The 25,862-nt window shown below is 40.3% G+C and overlaps 1 protein-coding gene across 4 annotated transcripts in view; it reads right to left on the reverse strand.

The window, feature by feature from the left end:
• The window catches only part of FBXL17 (F-box and leucine rich repeat protein 17), a 461,401-nt gene that overhangs the window by 300,347 nt on the left and 135,192 nt on the right, over positions 1 to 25,862 (reverse strand). For 3 of the 4 annotated variants that reach the window (XR_010588817.1, XM_024106733.3, XM_042840435.2), the window contains exon 5: positions 20,773 to 20,880. The exons of the other annotated variant lie outside the window; for it this stretch is intronic. Coding sequence is in view for 2 of the 3 variants with exons in the window: in XM_024106733.3 (XP_023962501.2) it covers positions 20,773 to 20,880 (108 nt within the window). In the remaining variant the exon portion in view is untranslated. The remainder of the gene's footprint in view (positions 1 to 20,772; positions 20,881 to 25,862) is intronic. 4 annotated transcript variants of the gene reach the window in all.

Raw genomic sequence — 25,862 nt, forward strand, 5'->3', positions numbered from 1 at the left:
GGCAAGCTGCTAGCATACCACATAAGAGAGAAGGCCTCTGCATGTAGAATCTCAACCAGCCATGACAAACATGGTAAATTATATTTATCACAAATATATTAATAAAGAGTTCTTTAATTTCTATAACGATCTGTACAAATTAGACACAAACCCCCTCCACAAGAGCTTTGGATCAATTTTTCCAAATATGACTGCAGCCCAGTGTTGAAACCTTGACACCCCCCAAACATAGGATGAGTTAATTGAGCAATTAAGAATATAAAAGTAGGGAAAGCCCGTGGGCCAGATGGCTTCTCAGTTAAATTCCATAGACACTTCCTTGAACTTTTGTCTGACAAGATGCTTGAAATTTATTTAATTTAATATTTAATTAGTCACTTATAGAGGGTACCCTTCTGCCTACGATGAGAAAAGCCTTAATATCAGTTATTCCTAAACAAGAAAGAGATGCCACTATATTCCAATTATAGGTCAATTTCACTTAATAGTGATGTCAACATATTGCCAAGAGTCCCTGCAATATTTTTCCCAAGACTGGAAAAGGTTTTGGGCTCTATCAGACATCCAAATCAAGTCAGGTTTGTCAGAGACTGCCATGGCTCTGTTAATCTTTGATAACTTATTGATATTATAGCAATGAAATATGACGACCCCAAACCATATGCCATTTTAGTCTTAAATAAAAGAAAGTATTTTGATAAAGTGGGCTGCAACTATGTTTTATACCCTACAAAAATTTGGATTTGGAGCTGTGTTTAGTTCCTGGATCCAACTGTTCTGATCTCACCTGACCTCCCACAACATAACCAACAATGTGACTTTGGCTACCTTCAGCCTCTTCAGGAAAGGGTGCCCACTGTTTCCATTACTGTTTGATTTGGCTCTTGAACCCTGGCAATAGCCATATAGGCTCTTCCAACATGGTTCCATGGTAAATAAATTGATGTTATATGCAACTATACCCTTTTGTATGTATCCAAGTCAGAAATCACAATTCCAGCCCTCTTATCACTAATTCAAAAACTTCTATCAATATCTGATTACAAAATAAATTGGGGGGGGGGAGGGCAAGGGGGAATCAGAACTATTGGAAATCTTCCAGTTGAATTTCCATAGGCAAACTGATGCAATTATGAACCTATCTATAAAAGAAATATTAATAAACTAGTGATAATAAATTTAGATCCTGTACTCTCTCAAACAGTTAGTGACACAAATAGGTGGCATCCTCTCTTCCTGAGCCTATGGGAAAGTGTTAATACAATAAAAATGAATATTCTGCTTGGCCTCCTCTACCCTCTAAGTGGCCTATCCGTATATATTCCTTTGTCTTAATTAAGAAAATTTAATAGCATTATCAGAGTCAGGGTCAGCTCCAGGGTTTTTGCAGCCCCAAGCGGCGGGGGGAAAAAGAAAAAAGCCGTGATCGCGATCGACGGCAGCTCCACCGCGCCGCTTTCTTTTTCGGAGGCAATTTGGTGGCAGGTCCTTCCCTCCGAGAGGGACAGGGACTCTCCGCCGAATTGCCGCCGAAGAGCCCGACGTGCCACCCCTTCCCGTTGGCCACCCCAAACACCTGCTTGCTCAGCTGGTGCCTGGAGCCATCCCTGATCAGAGTCTTCCTGTGGCACCCTGGTCAATGTTCACAACAATCATTTAATAAAACTCCAACTCCCTAGAGGCAAAGGGGAAGAGGGTTGGGTTCAGAGGCCTACAAAATTACTCGTACGCTTTTATGATGTCTCAGATGTCAGATTGGTTCCAGCATGCTAACACTATTATCATGCGGGTGGAAACTGAACGTGTTTTAATGCAGCCAATTCCCCCCCAACCTATTCTTCCCCCATAGGTTCCTTGGCTCCTCTTTTTGTCCTATGAAGAAAAAAATAAGTTGCATACTGTGGTGGCTGCACAAAGGATTTGGGCTATCCAAGCAGAGATGCAGCAATTTAATCCTTGCCAGCATGCAAAAGTACCTATTTGGGGGAACCCAGCAGGGCCGGCTTTAAGCCGATTCTCCTAATTCCCCCGAATCGGGCCCCGCACCTAAGAGGGCCCTGCACCCTAAAAAAGAGCTCCTAACTTAGGCGCCTTTTTAATTTTTTTACTCACCCAGCGGCAGTCCGGGTCTTTGGCAGCATGGCAGCGGTGGGTCCTTCACTCGCTCCGGGTCTTCGGCGACATTTCGGCAGCGGGTCCTTCAGTGCTGTGGAAGACCCAGAGCGAGTGAAGGACCCGCCGCCAACGTGCCAACAAAGACCCGGACCGCTGCTGGGTATTCGAATCAGGACCCACTCTTCCTAAAGCCGGCCCTGCAACCCAGACTTGCAAATTGGGAATAAACCCATGATTTGGAAGAACTGCCTGAGCAGAGGCACATACACATTTCCCGATTAGTCAGCGATGAGGGCTGTGCCTCTTTTCTAATACTAAAGCATCATTATGACCTGCCATCCTCAGTGGAGTGGCAGTACTTACAATTAGGAGTATGTCTACACCTGCAGAGTTTTTGCGCTGTAAGTTTCACCGGTGAAAGTAAAGCACTGGTTTGTGTACTCACTTAATTCCTCAGGCATCAGAGAGTGTTTACATTAGCAGCACTTCCATCACCAATGAGAGCAGCGCTTTAGGGCAGCTATCCCGCAGTGCAGCTCTCTCCAATTTGACGATTGGTCTCATGGGGCGAGTGATCGTGGGGCATCCTGGGTCCCTGCACAGCCTCCTCTCCCCAAACACTGAAAAGCTCCAGTAGCTCAGCATTGCTCCAAGCACGGGATCATTTGCTCCCTGGAGAAGGCATTGTCACCTAGCCAGATAAGTGAGCACTTGCCAAGAAAACAGGAAGGGGAGTTTCAAGGTTCCCAGGGCTTTACAGGGGGAGAGGTGGATGTCCGTTTACCTGGCAACAGAGCAGAAGAGCTGCCTGCTAGAGTGGTCACCTAAGCATGGTGGGATACCCTCTGAAGGCTAAAAGCTCTGTAAATAGAAGGAACGTGTCTTCACTTGCACATCACTGCAAAAGCATCACCAGTAAGAGCTGTATGCCTCTCGTGGAGGTGGTTTTCTTTTTGCAGTGAAACTTCTGAGTTTCACTGCAAAAAGTCATTGGCAAGTGTAGACACTCCCATGGTTTTTGTGCAAAAAAGGGATTTTTTCTGCTTTAAATGCCAAGTGTAGACATGCCCAGATGCCCTAAGACTGCCAGAGACCACAGGACTACTGGGAACCTAGTTTGAGGAGAGGATTTGTCACAGCCCTTAAAAAGAATCCCAGTGGCAGAGTGTATAATTTAATGTTTAAAATGCTTCTGTGAATCTCAGGCTATGCTTAATACAACAAAAAAAGAAAAAGGAACCCTGATCCATGAGACTGTCCAATAGTCAGGCAGCTGTGGAAAGTCAAAATAAAGCTCAGCTTTAGCAGTCAAACCGCAGATGAAAGTTATATCATAGGATATTTACCTGGTAAAATGGGATTAACTCTGCCACAAAGACTTTGGTTCTTTAGGGCTGCAATGATCACGAAGTGCATGTGTGACACTCAGTACCTCAAAGTACCAACCTGGAATCCCCACATTCACCATGGTGATATTATGATAAGTTTTGTACGAAGTATACCTTGTGAGGAGGTATTTTAAAAGTCTTGACCTGTTGAACATTAATATCCTATTTAATTGTATGGTGCCATCATTATATGTGAAGTTATGAAGCATTGCTATACATGTTACTGAAGTATGTTGTGAGGTTGGGAGACTCCCATTGCCAACCTTTCAATTCAACAAAGGACCAGCCAGACATGTGCTGATGGCCCATTAAAGGGAATCCATTCTTCAATGGCCATCCCAGAGACTTCTCAGAGAGAGCACATATGCAATGGAGACTGCTTGACCAACGGGAACTGCCAGGTACCTACGTCACAGCAAGCTCAAAGAAAATACAAAAGAGGGGAAGTGACATCATCACTTGGCCTCTCTCCCACATATCTCAACACTTGGAAAAATTATCTGTCTGGAAGACAAAGACTTTGAACTGGGGATGAGTGGTCCCAGGTTGGAAAGGGAGTCCAGTCAGTACATTAAGGAACTTACCCTGCTGTACCATCTGTCAGGCTGAGACATTGTTTGATTCAACTGTTGCTTAGACTACAATTTTAGTTAGTTTATAGTAAATTTAGTTAATTGTAAATTTAGTTTACAATTTTAGACTAAGTGCCTTAGTTTGCTTTAGCTTAATACCCTGTAGGAACTAAAGCCACTTTACTTCTGAATGCGCGCATCCATACAGGGGGTTAATGCACTCTAAATTCACATCTACACTTAATTCAGCTTAACTTTCCTGAGTGTCTCCTTGTAGGCATTCCCTAAGAGAGCAACATCAAGTCCTGTCACTTTAAAGCATTTCTAAAGAACTGCCATTAAAAACTTGAGGTCACCAAGAAGGTATGAATGGAATCTCACATTCTAAAATGCTGGGTACAAATATTAAACTTTACTAAAGATGGAGGTAAATGGCTTCTTTTTACATTCAGTGATTAACTTCAATTATACTACCCATATGTATAGCTGCCATTAAATAGTAATCATCCCTGGGTGGTGGTTGTTTTTTTTTTTTTTTTAAAGAAAGATGATTGAGTAGGTCAGGAAGAGATTGTTTTCCCACACAGTACTTTAATGATCCAGATGTCTACAAGTTTCATTTTAAAACATTTTTAAAGTCAAATCCTGCAACATGTTGCACTCTCTTAACTCTCACTGATTACAATGAGAAGTATGCTGAACACCATGTATCAGTAAGGCTAAGATTTAGTCATGGGTAATTTTAGTAAAAGTCAGGGACAGGTCACGGGCAATAAATAAAAATTCACAGCCCGTGACCTGTCCATGACTTGTACTATATACCCCTGACTAAATCTTGGGTGTTCTGGGGGGCTCTAGGGGAGCAGCTGCTGCTCAGGAGGGGGGGGCTCTGGGGCACCCATTGGTGCTCCGGAGGGGCCTCCGGGGCACCCGCCAGTGCTCAGGGGGGGGGTGGTCCCTGATGGAGGAAAGGGGGTGGCCTGGGACGTCCGCTGTTGTGGCTGGACCGATGTGGCTGGTCCCAGGGCCACCCTAGCTGCTCCAGTTGCCCTAGGGTCAGTCGCACCTGCCAGCTGCAGAAGTTATGGATGTCCCTGAAAGTCGCGGAATCCATGACTTTCTTGACCTCCGTGACAGACTCGCACCCTTAATGATCAGACCCCTAGCAAGCACAGTAGAGACTACATTTTAACAGTTTATGTAATGAGATAATCTAGCATCATTTATCTATCTCAAAGTATTTTATATATTCAGTCTTTCGTATATTCATTCTGGAAAAATAGCACAACTACTGATGAGATGTGTTGATTAAGGTAATAATGTTATGCATACATCCTTTTCACAATAACAAACTCTGAAGTGCAGTGACAAAATGAAGGAAATTTGCATTCAGATTGCTGCTCCATGACAGCAGGTTGAAAATACTAACCAAAAAATCCTGACTCATATTTTTCAAATTTCTGTGTATATGCATCTAAAAGTTGATCTGCATGTATAGTTGCCCCAAACAGTAAGGGATTATGAGCTGAAAATGGAAAATTGCTGCTATGTTCTATGTTGCTCTTTTCATATTTATTACTAAAGTGTCATGTATAATGCACCACTTGTCATTTTGGAAACTAATCATATACCTAAGAGGTTCATTCAGTCTTAATAGAGCCCTGAAATGCCGTCATTACATATAGCCATCCCTTGTGGCCAACTCTGCAATACCTCCTACTTACCTCCCCTCTCCCCTCATACAACCAGCCATTCACATACACACACCAGTGGCAGGCAGCACCTTCTTTGTGCCAAGCGGTGCAGGACATTTCTTGGCAAGATAGCATAGTTGCAGCTATTATCAGAATATGGCTAGACAGATATTATGACAATAACTTTATTCTGTAAAAGGTTTCTTAGATGAAGAATCACCTGATACGTTAGTAAGGAGAAAAATAAGATATGCCCAATTAGGATTAACGCAAAAGGAATACTTTAAACCAAATCATGCACTCAACTTCACCCATACAGGCATTAGGGGAAGTGTTCATAAAATGATAAGCTATTAGGCTACAAAGCCAGTGCCCTCCAAGGAAGTAGGCTTCAATATGAGTACAAATCTATCTTGGCTTTATTAAATGCATTAGACAGAAGATTAACTACTAAAGGTTGAAACTCACTGACACCGACTCTAAAGAGAGTATATCTGGTAGAAATGTATTCATTAAAGACCTGAGAAGCAGCCAGCACAGAATCACAGGAGGGAAAATGCAGACTTGATGGGGGATAAAGTAGCACATGTTGGCAATGAGACAGGCAGCTGACCAAATGTCTTTGGGTTACAGGGAAACCAAATTACCACACACACACACTCCCGCCGCCAATAACTCAAATGATCAGACAGCAATCTATCCCTAAAGGTGAGGGTCAAGGTCCCATAGGTGGAGAATGTACCTCCTTTGGATTGCAAGAGAAGCAATCCAAGTGCTTATGGGGAGAGTACAGGGATGAGGGTTCAGCAAAGCATAGTCATTTGGGGACTGTTTTACATGTTATGTTGGTATTTCATTTATCGATTTAGAGTGAAGGGAATGCAGAAGAGGGGAGGGAACTGGGGATGCCAGGCAGAATTTATACAAGAAGTAAATATAGAAGTTTACAAACAGAAACTAAGCCATATTCGGGCACACAATAGTGAATGCAACATAATTAAAAACAAGAGAGTCACTGGCAACACAAGGGTTCATTTAATCAAACAGCTGAAGAATCACAATAATTTCAGGTTTTTCAATAAGCTGAACAGTTACTTTAAAAGGAAGAGACATTGAGAGTAACATCTTTGAATATCAAAGTGCTAAATCATGTTGTTAAAAGGAAAAAAGCCCTGGCAGAACTTAAACCCCACTCTCAAATTATTCTACTTCAAGAAACTCATTTTCAGGAGGAGCAAATTATAGACATGAAAGGAAACTGGTTTCAACAGACATTTTGTCTAAAGAAAAGAAAAGAGGAGCAAATAATATTTGCTAAACATGTACTTTTCAGATTAAAGATCAATTTAAGGATAAGGAAGGATGATTTATACTGTTGAAGGACACAATTTCTAGGTTATTAATAACAGTGGACTCAGTGTATGCTCCCAAGCAAAAGCAAAAAAACCTTTTTTTAAAGGACTTCTTTAAAACACTGCAACACTTTGGAGAGGGAGAAATTACACTTGGAGGAGACTTCAATTCCACACTGACTCCTTACTGGGGCAGATCTGATGAAAACGGGGGGGGGGGGGGGGGGGTAGGGAAGCAGGTACAGCATTGACTTCTCTATGCCAACAATTCAATCTTTCAGACTTCTAGAGAAAATTGTATCCGGGGAAAAAGAGTGCACATATTATTCACACCCTCATCGGTTATAGAGAGACTTAATCTCTAAGTCATTAATGAAGCAAACAAGATCTGTGGAAATTGGCAACATTACATGGTCAGACCATGCACCAGTGGAAACAATATTTGATATCTGGGTTGGTCCCAAAGATCACTGTATTGGAAAATGAACTGCTTGCTTCTCCAAGACAAAGATTGGGGTTGCAGCAATTGAAGAGTGAATTGTTCAGTACTTCCAAATAAATTATACGGACAATATATTACATTTAAAAAAAAAAGGCCTTCTCTGGGAGCCAGGTAAAGCAATATTTAGGAGTCAGTTGAAAAGCAGAGGCTCTCAATTGAAAGAAGGAGTTCAAGAAAAAATAAAACTAGAATAGGAGATCAAAAGGTTACAAGACATTAATAAAAACACAGGTTCAGAAAAAAAAACATAACAGTTAACTAATACTAGAGGGCAGTTGCATATGTTAATGGGCAGACATCTCTGGAAAAGCCCATAGGTATAGAAAGCAGTTTAATGAAAAAGGAAATAAAAGTGATAGGCAATTGGCTCAAAAGCTTAAATTTGCAGGAACACATCAGAAAATAGCATGATGTGCAGATAATGTAATAGTATTTTTATCTAAACCAACTATTTCCCTAAAATTAGTTTCTAAAGAAATCCAGGACTTTGGGAAAGAATCTGGATTTAAAGTAAATAATGCCAAATCTGAAATGTTAGCTCCAGAAAACACTTGGGTACAAATAGGCAACAAATTCTATCTCAGAATTCAAATCTCAAACACTAGAAGAGCTCTCTTATTTAAATGCCAACCCCCTACTTCAGCAAATGAAAAAAGATCTGGAGTGCTAAGGAAAGTATGCAATTTTTTAGTGGTGAAGAATAGCCACAGTCAAAATGAATATTCAGCCAAGGATATATCTTTCTTATTTAAAAATCCTTCTGTGATCATCCCAGATAACACCCTAGCAGGAATAGAGAGGATGATGGTAGAATTTATATGGAATAAGACAAGTCCAAGAGAAAAAGCAGATACTTTGTACAGACCCATTAAACAGAGTGGACTACCTGTTCCAAAATATTCTATTGTACTATCAAGCCAGACACCTCTTAACTGTAGGGGTTTGGGGGTGCTTTAACCTAGCCACAAGAAGATTGCAAAAGTGTAAACAACACTAGGCTACCACGGATTACTAAAAAGTCATGCCTGCCAGAAATTTACACAAATCCTTTAGCAATGGGTTTGGATTTGGGATAGAACTAGAGGTATCTGTTCTTTTCCCTCGTCAATAACACCCATCCCAGATAATCCAGATTTTAACCCAAATCAAGAACTACAGAGCTTCAAAGATGGGAGAAAAGTGGAATACACATGGTTGGCCAGTTATTCAGTAAAGAAACTTCTCTAATTTATTTAGAGATCAGAACTAACTTTAACTGGCCCACTGGCCCCTGGTACCAGTACTTTCAAGCCAGGCACTATGTTTCTCAACTTTCTAGAAACCCTGTTTTATATAGAAAGCTAACTTTAATAGAAGTGATGGTGTCTGGTCAATTAGGAAACAAAAAAATTGTAACTAGCTGATATAAATCTTTGCAAACAAAAAAAGTGTCCATATATGACACACTGGAAGAAGGTTGTGGCTAGACAAATTAGCCCAAACGAATCGAGTTTGACCTGGAAGAGGACCAGCAACCTCAGTCTGTAGCTCTATAAAAGAAAATTTCTTTAAGATATTATTTCAATGATACTTCACACCAGTCATTAAAAATAGAGAGACTGGATGGGGATAAATGTTGGAGAAATTGTGATGAAAGAGGATATTTTATTCATACATGGTGGACATGCCCAATCATTAGAGTATTGGGATGCTATCCATAACCAAATATCACTCATTGTTGGATATTTATTACCAAATGATCCTTTGGTAATCTTCCTGGGGCTTCCTAGTGGAAATGGCCACACAAAAGGAAGTGAATTGATCTCTTATCTGCTACTAGCTGCTTGGCTATTGGTAGACTCTCGCTGGGAAAAGAAAAATAATCCAACCATTGAGAAGGGTTTCAAAAAATATATGGGAGGTTGTGATTACGGAAAAATTAACACGCCAATTATGTACCCAGCAAAATAGACAGTGGTTACCTTTTATTCAATTCTCAGAGATGTACATTCGCCTGCAAAACAGCAAGAACAGCACACCTGTCCCTTTTTTTTAAATTAATATAATAGACATACCTGGTCTATTAAATATGTGTATATAGAGATTTCACTCAGTTTAATAAAATCACTAGAAACAACACAGGGATTGTAATGCCGCTCCTTCTGTAATAGAGTAACACCCTATTAAACAGAAAGATCTGACGACTATAATCCTGTATAATGTCTCTTTAAACAAAAGCTAACTATTGTAATAATGGTTTTGTTTCTCATATTTACATAGCAAGGATGTGTAAACTTAAAACTTCCTAAAGATATAGTTAAAAAAGAAATCCCCATAGCACATTACCGTGTATAAAAGCTCTTAATCACCCAATCAGTCATTAAGGGTGCTTATTATGTAGGGATATTAAAGAAGGTACTAACAGTGATTCCCCCAAGTGACAGTGACCCCTCCATAATTTGTCCCACACACTTTAAAATCCAACAGTTTCACCAAGTAAACTTGTAAGCTACTGTCTGTAGAAACCATTGATTGTATCTGTCCTGTGAAAGATACTTTATTACTATGTAAAACTTACAAATAAGTTAATTGACTTTGTTCTTGAAGTAAATTGATACAATGTAAACAAACGCTATAAGCCGTTAAGTGACTTTCACTTCATTGTAACAGCAATGGCTCCTAGGAACAGACTCCCACCCTCTGTGATTAAAGGGCCGGGAGTCTCAAATAAATTAGCACACACCCCAAAAGTGGTGGAGACAGTAAATTAAAATATGGTTAAGATATGGAATGTATGTTAATGAATGCTTAACGTACATAAATGGTTAGGGAGGTGCCAGCCTAGAAAGGGAGTATCTATCGGCCGAAGAGTGTGTCAAGTAGGACCACCAGACAACCCCCTGAGGGTAAACTGGGATCCACCCCATCACCTGGAAGGATAAAAAACACAAACTTTGAACAGTGTGGAGCCACCAGGAATGTGCCACTTTGGACAGGAATGTGCCATCTGCTGATTAAGTCAGCAACAGCAGGATGAAACAGCTCCCATAAACTAACATAGGAATTAATTCCTATAAGAATGGACTCTAAAGACTGATGACTTTGAGTCTCTGGTTCTGCTGCCAGCCTTCAGGAGCATCAGGTGCACCTGACACAGACTCAGCTCCATCCTCATGACCAAGATACCTGGCCAGTAACTTGGCATGAGCAACTTCTAGGCTGGTAACTATAACACCTATTCAAAACTTAAATAAATGATTGTGTAAATGTGTGTGTGTGTGTGTGTGTGTGTGTGTATAAGAAATAAGTAGGAATAAGTAGTCAAACAACGTTTACTTTTATCTTTTGCTTTAGTATTATATTTACAATAAATGTGGCATCTTTGTCTTATCCCTCTTAATAAGATCCTGCTGGTTTTTATTCTATTGGTATAACACCTCCATCCCAAAAGAGTATAGAACCACTGACCAAATCCTTTTGGCATCACAGAAAAGAACTGTTCAGCTGTTTTGTGGCACTATTTTTAAAATGACATTACAGCTATGAAACTGCTAATGGTAACAATATTTTAAGTTACCATTGAGAGGAAACGGAAGAGCATGCTGGTTACAGTTAAAGAATGGAGTCTTGGGATTACCTTTCAGAAATGTATCCTATGCCTATTTGTCTCATTACTTTGATTTATTTTAGGTAATTTTTCTATTATTTATAACCACCCTTGAAAAAAAACATTAAGATGATAACAAGTATTTTACCTCAGACACAAGAACAAATACTTCCGTCTCTGTTAAATGTATTTAGTTTTTGTTTAATTTCATCATGTTTAGAAGCAGGAATAATTCAAAGAAACATATACATTCAAGGTACTTCTCTTCCCCACAACATATGGGAATTATAGCTTTTGCAAAAGGACTATTTTTAAGCCTAACGTAAAACAAAACATAAGAAATATATCATGTTAAAAGCAATGGATTGAGAATCAAGAAATCTGGACTCCACCCAGTATCTGTTACTTTCTTGCTGTATGGCCTTCAGCAACTCAATTAACCTCTCGGTACCTCTGTTTACTCTTTAATAAAACATGGATCACAATACTTTTGTCACACACATATTTATTAAAGAGTCCTCAGATGAAAGGTGCTATAGAGGTGCAAAAATATCATGAAACATGGGGAAAAAATTCTTATGGGAAAACTTTTTAGTAAACCTTACATAAAAAGGTACAGCATGGAAACCGTAGCAAGTCTAGTAGAAAAGTTTGGTTGAAGAAGAAAATTGGAAACCAGTTTTCTAATTAACCTAACATACAGAAGAACTGATTAACCCTACTTCCTTTAAACATGAAAGGTGTCGCATCTTATAACCAATTTTGATATTCTGCTGCCAGAGTGCAGTGAGCCCATTTTTATATTCCGGACAATAGCCTTACCTCCCATTGTATGAGATATCTGGACTCTTTCTTGAACGACATGGCTCAGAGATAGAATAATTCTGATATTTTTCATTGTCTAAGGGGCAAGCTAGCAAGTAATCCCTTTGGAAGGGATTTACTCAGCAATATCAACCACTTCACAGCTGATGTATTTAGTGTAGCACAGTGGCTACAGTTTGTAGTGACATTTATTTCATTGCCATCATTTCAGGTGCTGGTAAACACTGTGATTGTTTCAACTGCTAGATGATGGCACTGTCCTATTTGGCTTAGTCATAATTTGTCGTATTTTAAGAGCACAAAATTTTACCCATTATCTTTGTGACGTTGCACTCCATAGGCTTTATGAAAATATGCTTATGAATGTGACTATGATGTAACTGGAATATTCTTTAAGCAAAAGATCTCTTGTAAGGTATCATTACAAAGCTTATCATCTACTGAGTATGTTCATCCTATTTGTTTGCATGTATTATTTCAATGTCTGAAATTAGGAGAATAAGATATAAACTTGTATTACTGATGTAAACATATTAAGTGGAAGCCATTAAGGGTGCTTCAGAGTCAAAGACCTGTAAATGGCTCCGTTTACTTGCAAACCTTCCTGTGTACCTGTGGGCCAGCCCAGGAAGAATGGAGGCTGGGGGGGGGGGTCTTACAATGACATGTGACCATGTCAACTGATAATGAAATCCATCTTAAATCTGGTACTTTTCCATTTAGAAGGATGGGGGGGGGGAGAAAGAGACCCAGAGAGACGGAGCAGAACAAAGGGGAGGCCAGTCATGAGAAAACCTCTAGTTACCACCTAAGATGTCTCCTGGAACTAACAAGGACTGTACCAGGGGAAAGGATTGGGCCCAGACTAGGAAGGAGTCTAGTTTGTGAAAGAAGCTTACTGGAACATCTCTGAGGGCGAGATATTACCTGTAATCAGTTTCTTAATGTATTAGGCTTAGACTTGCGTGTTTTTGCTTTATTTTGCTTGGTGACTTACTCTGTTCTGTCTGTTATTACTTGAAACCACTCAAATCCCACTTTTTATACTTAATAAAAACACTTTTGTTTATTAATGAACCAGCGTAAGTGATTAATACCTGGGGGACAAACAACTGTGCATATCTCTCTATCAGTGTTATATAGGGCGGACAGTTTGAGTTTACTCTATATAAGTTTTATACAGAGTAAAACGGATTTATTTGGGGTTTGGATCCCTTTGGGAGCTGGGTGTTTGGGTGTTGGAGAGGTAACTATAGCCGGCCACAGCCCCCATCCATGGTTGGCCCCCATCCAAGGCTTGGCCTTCCCCAGACAGAGGAGGGGCAGCCCATTTCCCCCGTCTACTCCCCCTTTTGCTTTTTCAAATGCCATCTGTCTGTGTAGACTTCCTGTTATGCCAGCTACCTTGCTCTTGAAGTGCAGGCTGCACAGTTTCCTGTCTGAACCACGAACACCAGCGGAAGTCCTCGCTGATGTGAGGGGCTTGGTTAAAGCTATATTACCAATTGTATTCATGCTTATGAATATGTAATCAATATATAAGGAGTGAGTGAGATAGTATGAGTGTAAGAAAACAATTGCAATGCTTGAACCAAAATATTACCATGTAAGGATAATCAAGGTATATATGGGACTGTATATAAACCTACAGCAGTAACGGCCAGAGAGAGATGTAACCCACAACAGCAAAAACTCAGGACCGGAAGCAGCAGAGCCCTCCCATAGATCCAAAGGGACACTGGGGACTCTCGTCGCCTAGTGGTTCAATCTCTGAGAAGCTGTAACCTGGCCAGTCTCAGTCACCTAAGATCGAAAGTAACACCCATGTCTACAGGCTGCCGGTATGCATGGGATGTGTGTGTCTATATAATTGCGCAAATAAGGGAAGCAAGCAATAAATAAACCCTCAGTATTGCTTTAGTTCGACCTTTGTTTGTGGTTATTTCTTGGCCTGATTCCAGGGAACGGGCAACATTAACCTGCTGAGCAGTTTTCAGTTAAAGTCTGCAGCTTTGGGGGCATGGCCCAGACCCTGAGTCTGTGTTGCAGTAGGCTAGCATGTCTGGCTCAACAAGGCAGGGTTCTGGAGTCCCAAGCTGGAAGGGAAAAAGGGCTCAGAGGTAATTTCAGCATGTCAGGTGACAGTCCGAAGGGGATCTCTGTTACCGAACCTGTCACAATCTTTATCTTTAAAAGTAAAACATTAGGGAAAAGATAGGAAAGGAGTATGACAAGTGAAACAAATACAAGGATAAAGTCTTTGATGAGATAAATAATTAGCCATTTGGTAAAGCCACTCTCTCTCTCATTAGGATAGGAAGAGCTCTACACCTCATTATGGAATGAGACATTTCCCACATGTATCTCAGAATTTAAAAAACAAAACTGATATTTAAATTAACCAATCACAGGTGCTGAAACTAATATCTGGTAACCCAGAAGCAATCACTATGAATTACTAGTAAAAATAACCCTAAAACCACCTGGTAACAAAGGCAAATTTACATTTAGGAGTTGGATAATATATATTGCAATACCATTCATTCATAACTTAATGGTGTTTATACACTTGTACACTGGGAGTCAGATGCATGAATTTCCACAAATCCAGATGAAAATATACCTATACATATTCTGAACAAAAAAGTAGCAGCAATTCTTTCAAAATTATTTGAAACATTGTATTTTGATTTTGTCTACTTTTGCTTTATGGAATGGTATTCCTGGTTTTGAAATTTTGTATACATTGGTTATGTTCCACAGCAAATCCTAGTTAAGTAAATTCCGCTACTGTTTAGAATAATTATTTCATGTAAACATATTTGGTATTCTAGATTCCATAATAGAAAATAATTATTGTATTCTGAAAGCCAAAATGAATATGACAGCTACAAATGCAGACACTAATCAGAATATTGACTATATTTCACTGAGTGCCAGTCTGAACTCTTATAAATAAATAAACTTCATTTATTAAAGAAAAAAAATCACACTGAAAATATTCAGAAGAAATATGAATTAATATTAATCAGAGGAAGAAACCTAATCTTTTCTTAATATTAACAAATATTGGTATATTTTAAGATCACTTGGTGAAAGGAGATGATGTAATGGTCTTAAATAGTAGGTAACACTAGATTAGAATCAGGGAAAGGATGGTCCTGTATCAAAAACATGTGAGGTCATCTCTGCAGGATTACGTAACCTCTCTATTCCTTAGTTTCCCTCTCGGTAAATTATAGGTTAAATTAAATGCAGTCAATGCAACCTGAATGTGGTGAGGCTTTGTCTGGCCAGCAAGAAGAAAAGGAGTTGTGGTTCCTTTAAGGTTCCCCCATTGCCTTTGGGTTACAAGGGGAAGGCAAAGGGAGCAATTACATGAGCCACAGGCAACCAGAAGAGGTAGGCTCTGCTGGGACTTACCAGGCGAATGGGGGAAAGGGAAGTTATTGATAACTTGGTCCCTCTAGCCATAACCCTTCAGTACATTATTCATCCGTTGACAACACAGTGAGCACGGTTATGGTTTATGACCTGGGGTCGTTGTTACCAAAATTTGATATTAAGCTGGATTTTTAACTGCTCCTTGTATATCTCTCAGATTTAATCCTTTTGGGTGTCTATTTTGATGGTCCATTTTATAATGATGCTCAATCTTGTGCTCAGCATTTGAAAAGTTCAGCACAATGCTGCACTGGAGAGTGGCATGGGAATGTGGTACATGGCAGATGGTACGCTACTTGAATGTCTTCTTGTCAGCAGGACAGGAAAAAGTCTGAGGAGCATGCTGGCCGCATTCCAGGCTGTGACTGGCAAGCTGGGAATAACACTAGCAGACAAAAAGACAGAGGGACCCTCAACTAAGATGACCTACACAGGAATTGAGTAAGATACACAGGTTGGCATACCTAGATTCCCCACAAATAAACTGATGGCACTTTGGGGATGGATCAAAGGGCTAGGTCAGCTAATAAGGTTGCACTCCGTGACCTGCGGGTTATCATCAGACATTTTAATTTTAAATGCTGAGTTGTGGCCGCAGAATAGGCATTTTGTGCTCAACTGTCGGCTGCCACTTTGGGAATATTAATGCCTAATCATTTTATACAAGAGTAAATAAAGAGATAAGGGAGTAATTATGTGGATGGAAACAGTTCTTGAATCACTTTAATGGGATTTAATTTGGAGAGAGGAACGGATGCTAGAGGCAGACTTAAAAATTCTTTCAGATGCATTGGCTGGAGAAGAGGGACATAGGATTGAGAGGGTTGTTGCTTTAATTTATTTATTTTTTTTAAACCAGGAGAAGTGGTGCTCAGAAATGGCCCACTGAGTGAAGGGATAAGGGATAAGAAGAACACAACATTTCTGGAATTCTCTCCCATTTGAGTTGCAGTGACGCTTTGGGAAATGAAATTTGCAAACAAAAGCGTGAGTTTCAGGAGTAACAACCTGGCAGTGGTACATAATAGCCAGTCCTGCAGGTAGTCCAGGGTTATGAAGTTGGTGAGGACGTTTCTCCCCTGGTGTTTAACTTATATGTTTTTCTGCTAAACATGTGCCCAGCATTAATGAGTCAGCTATGCCAGTATCATCTCAATTACAGGTGGACTGATTCCAAGACCTGGCACAGGCAGCCAACAAGGAGGCTGAACAGATGCCCGTGGCTCTCTGGACTATGACTGCTCTTGGAGTAGTGCAGAGATCAGTAACACTGCAAACATTTAGGGCTTATGGTTTGGTTTTTAATACCTTTATGCAATTTCAGATGAAGGAGGGTCTGCCTATCAACTGACCTGTTCCCAAAGACAAGGTACTTCATAGATGGTGTCACTGGCGCACCAAGGAGGCTAGTATCGTCCACCATCTCCGGACACTTATCAGGCCTTATGTTGTTAGAAGGATGAAAGGTTACCCAGAACCTTGTGGCAGGATCTTAGTAAGGAGATTCCTAGTAAGGAGATCTCAAGACAAAGACCGTACTGAAGATCCTCAACATTCTATCATTATTCAGTTGCTTGGGGATTTAGTGGAAGTTATTCAATAAATATGCAAAAGTGGGCAGCAGGTAGCCTGTTAAAGGTTGTATTCCTCATAACATTTTCTGGAGCATATAGGGTCAGTGAAATGGTGACTGGATTAGCAAGAGATACTTTCAAGCATAGCTTTGTATTTCAGGAGCTTATGGGGGGGTGAGCAATTGGTCATCTTGACTTTGAGGATGTTAAAAACAGATCAGGGAGGGGCTAAGTGAGTCCTCAGTGCTACAAGAAGGGGGCAACCCAGGGATCGGGGGCTCTAAGGACTTATACAGCTCTAATGCTGGTTGGGGATGGACCCCTATTTCTTCATGGAGGCACCTCACAAAATACCCATTTGTGAAAGTTTTGTAAAGGGTCTTACCATTGCAGGGTTCCCTGCATATGAATTCAGCTCCCACGTGCTCAAGATCAGGTCAGCAATAATGGCAGCCGAGCTCAGACTAAGGGCTTAGTGGATACAGGCAATAAGATGCTAGTATTCAAATGTATACAGGACATATATGAGGCCCAGACAGACAATAAGACTCTAGCACTATGAATATTTTTACTATTTTTACTAGCTACCTAATTTCAGGAGCAAGAGAACAAGTCAAGTAAGCTAGAGTGTGTGTCTGCAGATGCAGTATTGTGAACTGGGTGCACAGGCAGTTGGACAGTTCATCAGGACATTTGCAGCTGGACTTCAGTGGTGAGGCAATCCGGAGTTGGCCTAAGAGGAGAACAGGCATGCTTTAGGGCTAGCTGATGTCCCTCATACAGTCTTTGGCTGCAAGGGGACAGCCACTAGATATTATTATTTTTCAACTCAGTGAAAATGATTTGGAAATTTGTAAGGCAGTTGACTTGATGTTCAGGACTAAGACGGATTTGGGGAAGATCCAGGACCTTTTCTGGCCTTAGTTATAATTTAGCCAATATGTTATAGCAGAAGGTATGGCGAGGAGTCACCAAGCCTCCGCAGGTTGTCGTGGCCAGAAGGTGCGTAAGTCAGGAGATGTCTAAACCTGTACATGGACGGGGAGGGTCCGTAACTACCCATCAATAAGGCTGTGAGTCTATCATGGAAGTCACAGATTCCATGACTTTCCAGGACCTCCAGGACTTTTGCAGCCAGCAAGTGCGACTGACTCTAGGGCCGCTGAAGCAGCTACAATGCCCCCTCCGAACAACAGCGACAGTCCCAGCCCACCCACACACACCCCGCTCCGAGCATCAGCAGGCACCCTGGAGCTCCCCCCAGCACCTGCAGGTATCCCAGAGCCCCCCATCCAGAGCAGCAGCTTTGCTCCCAGAGTCCCACAGAACACCCAAGATTTGGTCAGGGGTATATAGTACAAGTCCGGGACAGGTCCCGGGGCCATGAATTTTTGTTTATTGCCTGTGACCTGTCCATGACTTTTACTAAAATTACCCATGACTAAAACTTAGCCTTACTCATCAGGAAATATTGTATTGGGTATCCAAGTTATTTAGGGATAATGGTGTACACCTGTCTGACCACGGCGTGGATATATTTTTTGCCAGTATTAGGGAGGAAATTGTTAGCTATTGGGAAATTGTTAGCTGGTCATAGAGTGAGGCAACCAAGCTGATACCTTCTTTGGCAGGTTCCCAGTGCAGGTTCTCATTCCATAGGGAAACCAGTTCCCTGATAAACCACGGTCAGAAGTGGACTTACAGGAAGGCATTCCCTAAAGAAGCTGGGGAAAGGGAGTTGGAGCTCCTAATATACAGTATAGTACCCAACCCCCCTTAACCGTCATACAAGAGGAGGGTGGCAGGGTTCCAAAAACAAGCAGAAACCAGGTTGGGAATGGGGAGAGATGACAGCAGCCCTCCCATCACCGATGGGAATGATAAAGGAAAGAATGATGGCCTGCACTATACAAGTTATCGTTGGGTATTTCTCAGACAAGTTAATAAAATTTCAGCCTATTCAAACCACACCCCTTGCATCTTCTCTTTCTTCCTGCATAGCCAGGAAAATACCTACATTTCAGTTAAGACACTGAAGTCCTATTTGTCCCACTTAAGTAATTTCTCTCTTCTAATGCTGTTTACACCCTTCAGATGCTACTACATGATTTCAAGTATCCAACATGGTCATGTATCCAAACTAGACATAATTGATTCTTTTTATCTTTTCAAGTAAATTAGTCCCTCCAGCCCCTTTATTATTTTTGTGGCTTTTCTGTGAATTCCTCCCAGTTCAATAACATTTTCAAGTACTGAGGTGAGCTGAACTTAACAAAATATTCTAGAGATGGTCTGACCAGTACAGAGAATCTATAATTAACCACTATCATGACAAAAGGCTTATACAATTGCATCACAAAATAGTATTTGTATTTTTTGCAGCCATATTACATTACAAATTCTTATCTCATATGCTCTCCAATGTCACCTGCCACCCATAGGTCTCTCTGGTCACTAGTGCTTACCAGTTTTGTACCTCACATTTAAGGTAGGATCCTATCCCAGAGCACTACCCCGCATAGCATGGCATGGCCTTGATAGAACTTGCACTCAGTTCCCTCCTGGTTTTCCCAATAGCTTATCCACAGCCTGGAGTTCTTGAAGTAACACCCCCCTTTCCAGAGCTTAATTTAGTAAGTATACAATACTTTGGTCATCCATAGCCATACTTGTACACCCCCTTGTGGCTTCTAATTTAAGCTTGTAGGGAACTCAGTTCCTTCCCATAGGTTAAGGGATTCCACATTCCTCCTCCTCGGCTGTGAAGTAGGCAGGTAGGCTTCTCCCTGCAATGCTCCTCTCCCTGCCTGTCCTCTCTCTTCTCCCTTGGCTCTCTACCCCAGAAGGTCTGATTTTAGCCATATAAACAAAGTCTCATGACAAGCAGGTTATTTTCTCCACCTGGAGAGGTAACCTAAGTGTCACAAGTTGGGCTGCACCCCTCACAAGCCCAGTCACCCTGTGACATCCTTATTCCTGGTTATTTTTACTAGCTGCATTAGATTGCATTTTCCTATTTGAATGTCATTGTTATTTCCCAGCTATATTGCCAATCTTGTATTTTTCTCTGTCCTTCCTGCTGTTTTACATCATCTCCCAATTTAATATCATCTGTGAATTTAATTAATATGTTTATCCCCTCTTTCACATCATTAATGAAGATATTAAGTTAGACCAGTCCCAAAACCAATTTCTGCAGCCTGGCATCTCTCTCTCATGTTGCTACACTGATTAAAAAGGAAATAAGGAAACAAAGGATAATTATAAAGAGTGATTTACATTATATATTACATAATACAGATATCCATACACATACTATATGTATGCATATACATACACATGTAAAATATATGCTGGTGCACACAGGCAGGTGTTTAAAGTCTTATTTGCATCCACAATTGTATGTCTGCAGTTAACTGAGGGCACAGAACTTCAGTCAGATTAGATGTATAGATTCAACAGAAAAACTTTCTGATTGCCTACAAGACATTTGACACTTACAGTATTTTTTCTGAGAGAATATTTTTCACTCAACATGTTTATGGCATACAGTTGAACAGGGAAAGTCCACTTTTTACCTTTTGAAGACTTTTTTTCTTATGACCACAAAAATCTTTTTTCGTTCTACTCAGGTCTAGTTACTATATTATACATGCAAGCATAATACTGTTGATGCCAACAGTTTTGGTGATAATTAAGTACTGTAGCTACTGTACTTACATTGGTGAGGTGAATGACTCCTTTAGATGTAACAGAGCAGCCCATAAACCCAACATACTGCAGCTCAGGACAGTGTTCAGCAAATGCTTTTACCGAGTGATCGGTCACCTATACAAAGAGATAGAAAGCAGTTGAAGGTGACACTCTTATCTACTCAATACAATGAAATCTAGCAAGCATCTCAGCAACAGTGGTGAATTGTTGGTTCAATAGTTCTCTTTGTCTTGACAGTATGAGCGAGAAAGTATAGTGTGCCTACAGGTCTGCAGATATATATGTATGGGATAAAAAAGAATCATCTCCCACAAGAAAGAGAGAGACAGTAACTACTAGACGATGGACAGTGAATTTCAAATTTTACTATTGAATTTATCTGCAGGGGAAAAACAATTCATTCCATCTGTTTTTCACATAACTTTGCACAACATCAGAACATCAACAAATGAAAATTATTACCAGCTCCTGCAGATTCACACGGTCCCCATTACTGGCTGTGCACAAAGTACTTGAACTATGTTATATTTCAAGAAGTTTTTTATTTCATCTTTCAAACAACTTCCACTAAATCTAAGCCATCTAGAATCAATAAGGTTTTTTCATTTTAAAATACAATCCTAATTTCTTGTCAATGAGTAAATCTTTAACTAACAGAAGTGAATGTACAGTATTGTACATAGGCTAGCAGTTGTAAATAATGCTTCCCATACCAGAGATTAATATTCCAATATAATCTCTGCTCCTTTCGCTCCCTCCCATTATAAGACAGGTGTACAGGCTGCGTGGTTTGTTATTCTGGAATATTACTTTTTCTATGTCTATATTTATCTATCTATAGCTTTATAATTAAGTCTATATCTGCAACAAAACTTAGTAAAATGTAACATGAAAAATGTGCTGCACTAAATTTGATGCTTAAATAATATTAGACTTTCTGCACAAAAATGTTCTCTCATTGGAAGGACAATAGTCTGAACTCCTTTCCTTAAACTGTTAGTCTTCTTAAATTTTCAACTCCTTTATATTTTTCCATATTACTGTATTTCTCCCAATGGTTTATTAAGGCATGGCTTAAATCAACCAAACCCAATTTTCTCCATCACAGTTTGGAATTCAATTTTACTATCCAGACAAGAGAAAATTAAATATTTTTACTAGATTTTCTATTCTTCACTACAAATACCTATTTCACACTGGCTTTACTTGTTAAGAATCTCACCTTATAACTTTCTTATCTACTTTAAGCAGACATTGAAAACTCACCATCCTTAAGTACAGTACATTAAAAGCATAATATAAAAACATTTAAAAGAAATGAAGCCACTGGCATCAACATTCATCTGATGCAATATTAATCTCATCTTCAAATGTAATATGTGCCTGAAGCATATTTAAGCTAAGGGTTATATTAATAAATGCAAAATGGGCATTGTTGCCACTTGTGGGGATTATTTTAGTTTGCTTTGTTTTGTTTTGTATTTTCTCCGAAAGACTTGTTTAAAGCAGAGAATATACAACGTACCATAAACAAATCAAATCTATACTTTTATTGTCATGAAACCCCTTCATCATTTTTTCCCTTCTCATTTTCCACTTTCCTGAGGTTGAATCAAAAGGATGTTCATCATATATAAAGTTATATGCGCAGTTAAAGATAGAAAAGGGCACAAAAACCTGCTGCCCTAAAGTCAAAGATAGCTTTGCCATTGATCTCAATGGGACTATCACTTCAGCGACGTATATATGCTGAAAAAGTTACAGTACTACAAAAGCTACCTGATTCTAAGTGCAGTACATCTGGTTTCCTGTCCCTTGAAAGTATGAGGACAGGGCTGGCTCCAGGCACCAGCGCAGCAAGCAGGTGCTTGGGCGGCCAACGGAGAGGGAAGGACCTGCCGCCGAATTGCCGCTGAAGAACGACGCGGCAGCAGATTTTATTTTTTTTTGGCCACTTGGGGCAGCCAAAACGCTGGAGCCAGCCCTGTATGAGGATACTTTGTTTTACACTATAATATTTATCTGCAATAGTAGGAAGAATGATTACTGTATACAGTATTACAACTTTATATACAACTTTACAGTACATGTTCTAATTCTGATACAATAAATTACTTTTCAAATATATTCTAATATGTTCAAGTTTTTCTCTTGAAACACTGAGCATTATGACACTATTTCTAGTCTGTAACATTACTTTAAAGAGAGCTCAACCCCCCTCCCCTTTTTTCTTTTCACCTTCTTTTGATTGATCTTCTTTTCAGTACTATTTTGTTACCTCCCATTCACAGGATGTTTTTGCTCCTCATTAACACATGAGCAACATTTCATCATTCAAAACCGTGCATTCAAAACAGTGCTGAACAACAAACAAATCAACTAAAATATATTCAAGGTTATGAGAATTAAAATAATATATTTAAAATTTATTTTTATAATCACTATAATATGAAAAAAAGTTAAAATGAATGTTATCAAGAGCATTTTTTCTTCTCTAATAGTCACTTAGAATATTTTTTGAAGGTTAACTTCTGATATGTGAACATGAATGTTCACTTGGGTACATTTTCCTTTTCATGCATAGTATGCATATAATGCTCTTAATACAACTAAATGTTGTGCACACACACATGTACTCTTTGCTGATAAGCACCTTAGAAAAGAATGCTGCTGGGTCCCCACAGAAAGATGGGACTGATTTTAGGCTTCTTGGATCATGAGACAAATTTAAATTCATGACATTTCTATGTGTAGAAAAGCTGTTATTGACCTTAGACAATGATAATTCTGGAGGGAAATTCCACATTTTGGAGTAGACGGAAAAGTAGAACAATGTGGGAAATACAATAGCATTTTTGTAAGCTTTTAAGGAGCTTGAAAAGTTAAAATAAATTCTGGAGGAGATGGATCAAGACATGCAAGAATGAGTCCAAGACAGACAGTGATGGTGTGAAAAAGCAGCCCCACTTCAGAAGCCCTCCAATGGGGTCTGTGGCATGAGCAGTAAGCCTGCCTCAGTTTCCCCTTTCTTGACAGCGACCCCAGTAACTCCACACCATAGCTTTCCACATAGAAAACAGACTTTCATGTGTTTAATTTATTACCAAAAAATCCCACAGCCATAGTCCAAAATTCTCCAGTCCAACAGTCCACCAACACCCCACCTCACCATGCTCCAGTGTCCCTCACTGTGCCTGACCCAGGCCCCTCCAGCTGGGGTGCCTTGTTTCCTTTCCTGGCATAGTTCCAATTCTTGCCTGACGAGATCAGTGGGCTCATTCCTCCATTATTCATTCCCCTGCCTTCAGCCCTTTCTGGCCCTCCTGCTTCAACTCTCTGGCTTAGAGAGCCAGCAGGCATCTCCTGCTGATGCTCTCAGCCTTCATCCCTCACCAGCCCTCTCTGCCTGTGGTTCTCTGGCCTGGAGAAGGTTTGTAGCTGATCCTTAGCTGCCTTCTGCTTTCACCAGCCTGATGTGGCCCCAGTGCCCAACTAGGGAATTCTCTCTGCTCCCTTCTTCAGGAGCAACCCCTCTCTGAAGCTCTTAGCCCAGTTCTACTCTTCTTCTGAGCTCTCTCTATTCTCAGGACTCTCCCATCTCACTCTGGATTTTGAACACACTCCCCATCTCTGGACGCTGGGATCTGAACTCTCCCTTCTCTGGGTTCTGGACTTTCATTTATAATTCCCAGGGACAGCCCTACCCATACTCATTATACCAAACTATAGCACATCTGGACTGGAACCGGAGATCTGGGTCCAATTTCATTTGAGGGGCCATCTACACTGTTACAGATGGATTTTAGTGGCAGTCTGCAACTTTATTAATTTGAGAACTTTGCACACATTCCTTCCAGACCAGGGCAGCAACAAAAGCAGCACTGGAGGGCTCCCCAAGGATCCAGTCACTGGGACTATGTTATGGGACCTACGTTAACTCTACTGATGGGTTACTGGGGTAGACAAAGAGGATAAGAGGGCGACTGAAAGCCTGGGGACATTTAAAATGGGGGGGGGGAGAAGGGGAGAGGAGAATGATAGCCCATTGACTGCTCTACTCCCCCCTTTACCCAGCCAATGGAAGGCAAAGAAATCATCTCTCTTCCCTCTCTCTCCCTCCCCCGACACACCCAATGCTCATTCCTCCATGCACTGATATTGGAGGAGAGGCTAGCTCTGGCGCTCCCTCCTCCACCTCATCTTGGAGTATGAGCATCATTCCTTTTAGTCTGACCTAACATTCCCTCCTCCCTGCTGATATGGAGTGGGAGTGCATTAGTGGGCAAATAGCGGGTTAGATGGTCAAATATCATAGATTTATGATAAGGCTCCGCAGTTTCTCACATTAATATTACCTCCACATACATGTAAAATATTTGACTTGTTTGCAAATAATAAAATTACTAAACTTTACAATGCTTTCCTGCTAATACATGAATGTACACAACAAAACATTTTACATACCAAGTAATCTTTGCACAAAAGATATTTTCCTGGTAAAACAGGTTATTAATTGAGTGAACCTTTTCAATATCCTATATAATTTCACTCAATCAAATATTGTCTCTCACTCCTTTTCTACAGTATGCAAGTCATGTGTTTTCCGGTCTCAGAAATTATTTACATTATGCATGAATTGATTAAATTTTAGATAGGGTATTGCTAACAGTGCTCTTAAATACTGACTTACAAAAAACAGTACTGCACTGAAACAGTTTAACAACTTTGGACTCAGTTCAATAATAGATAGCCTCCTTCGCTGCCAGTCAGCAGAAATTCCACTGTGGAGGCTAATTTGAATTTGCAAGAGAAAATTATAAAATTTCTTTCGTCAGCACTGTAATCTCCTAGTTAACATTCCTCACCATACTTGTACCAGGAGTTCCTAATTTTTTTCAGCCCAAATGCTATACACGGCAAACGGATATTTTAATGTTGCAGTGTCCAGTGAGTATGCAACAGATGTCACCAGACATTCTAAACATGAGAAATTCTAACACATGGTTGCTCTCTTCCTTGGCTGTGATAAAAAAATGGAAATCAGCTGGGACATGATTAAAGGGACAATGGCTCAATTTTTTTAAACAATTAACAAG

This window comes from Chrysemys picta, chromosome 6, assembly GCF_011386835.1.
Source record: "Chrysemys picta bellii isolate R12L10 chromosome 6, ASM1138683v2, whole genome shotgun sequence".
NCBI classification, from domain to species: Eukaryota; Metazoa; Chordata; order Testudines; family Emydidae; genus Chrysemys; species Chrysemys picta.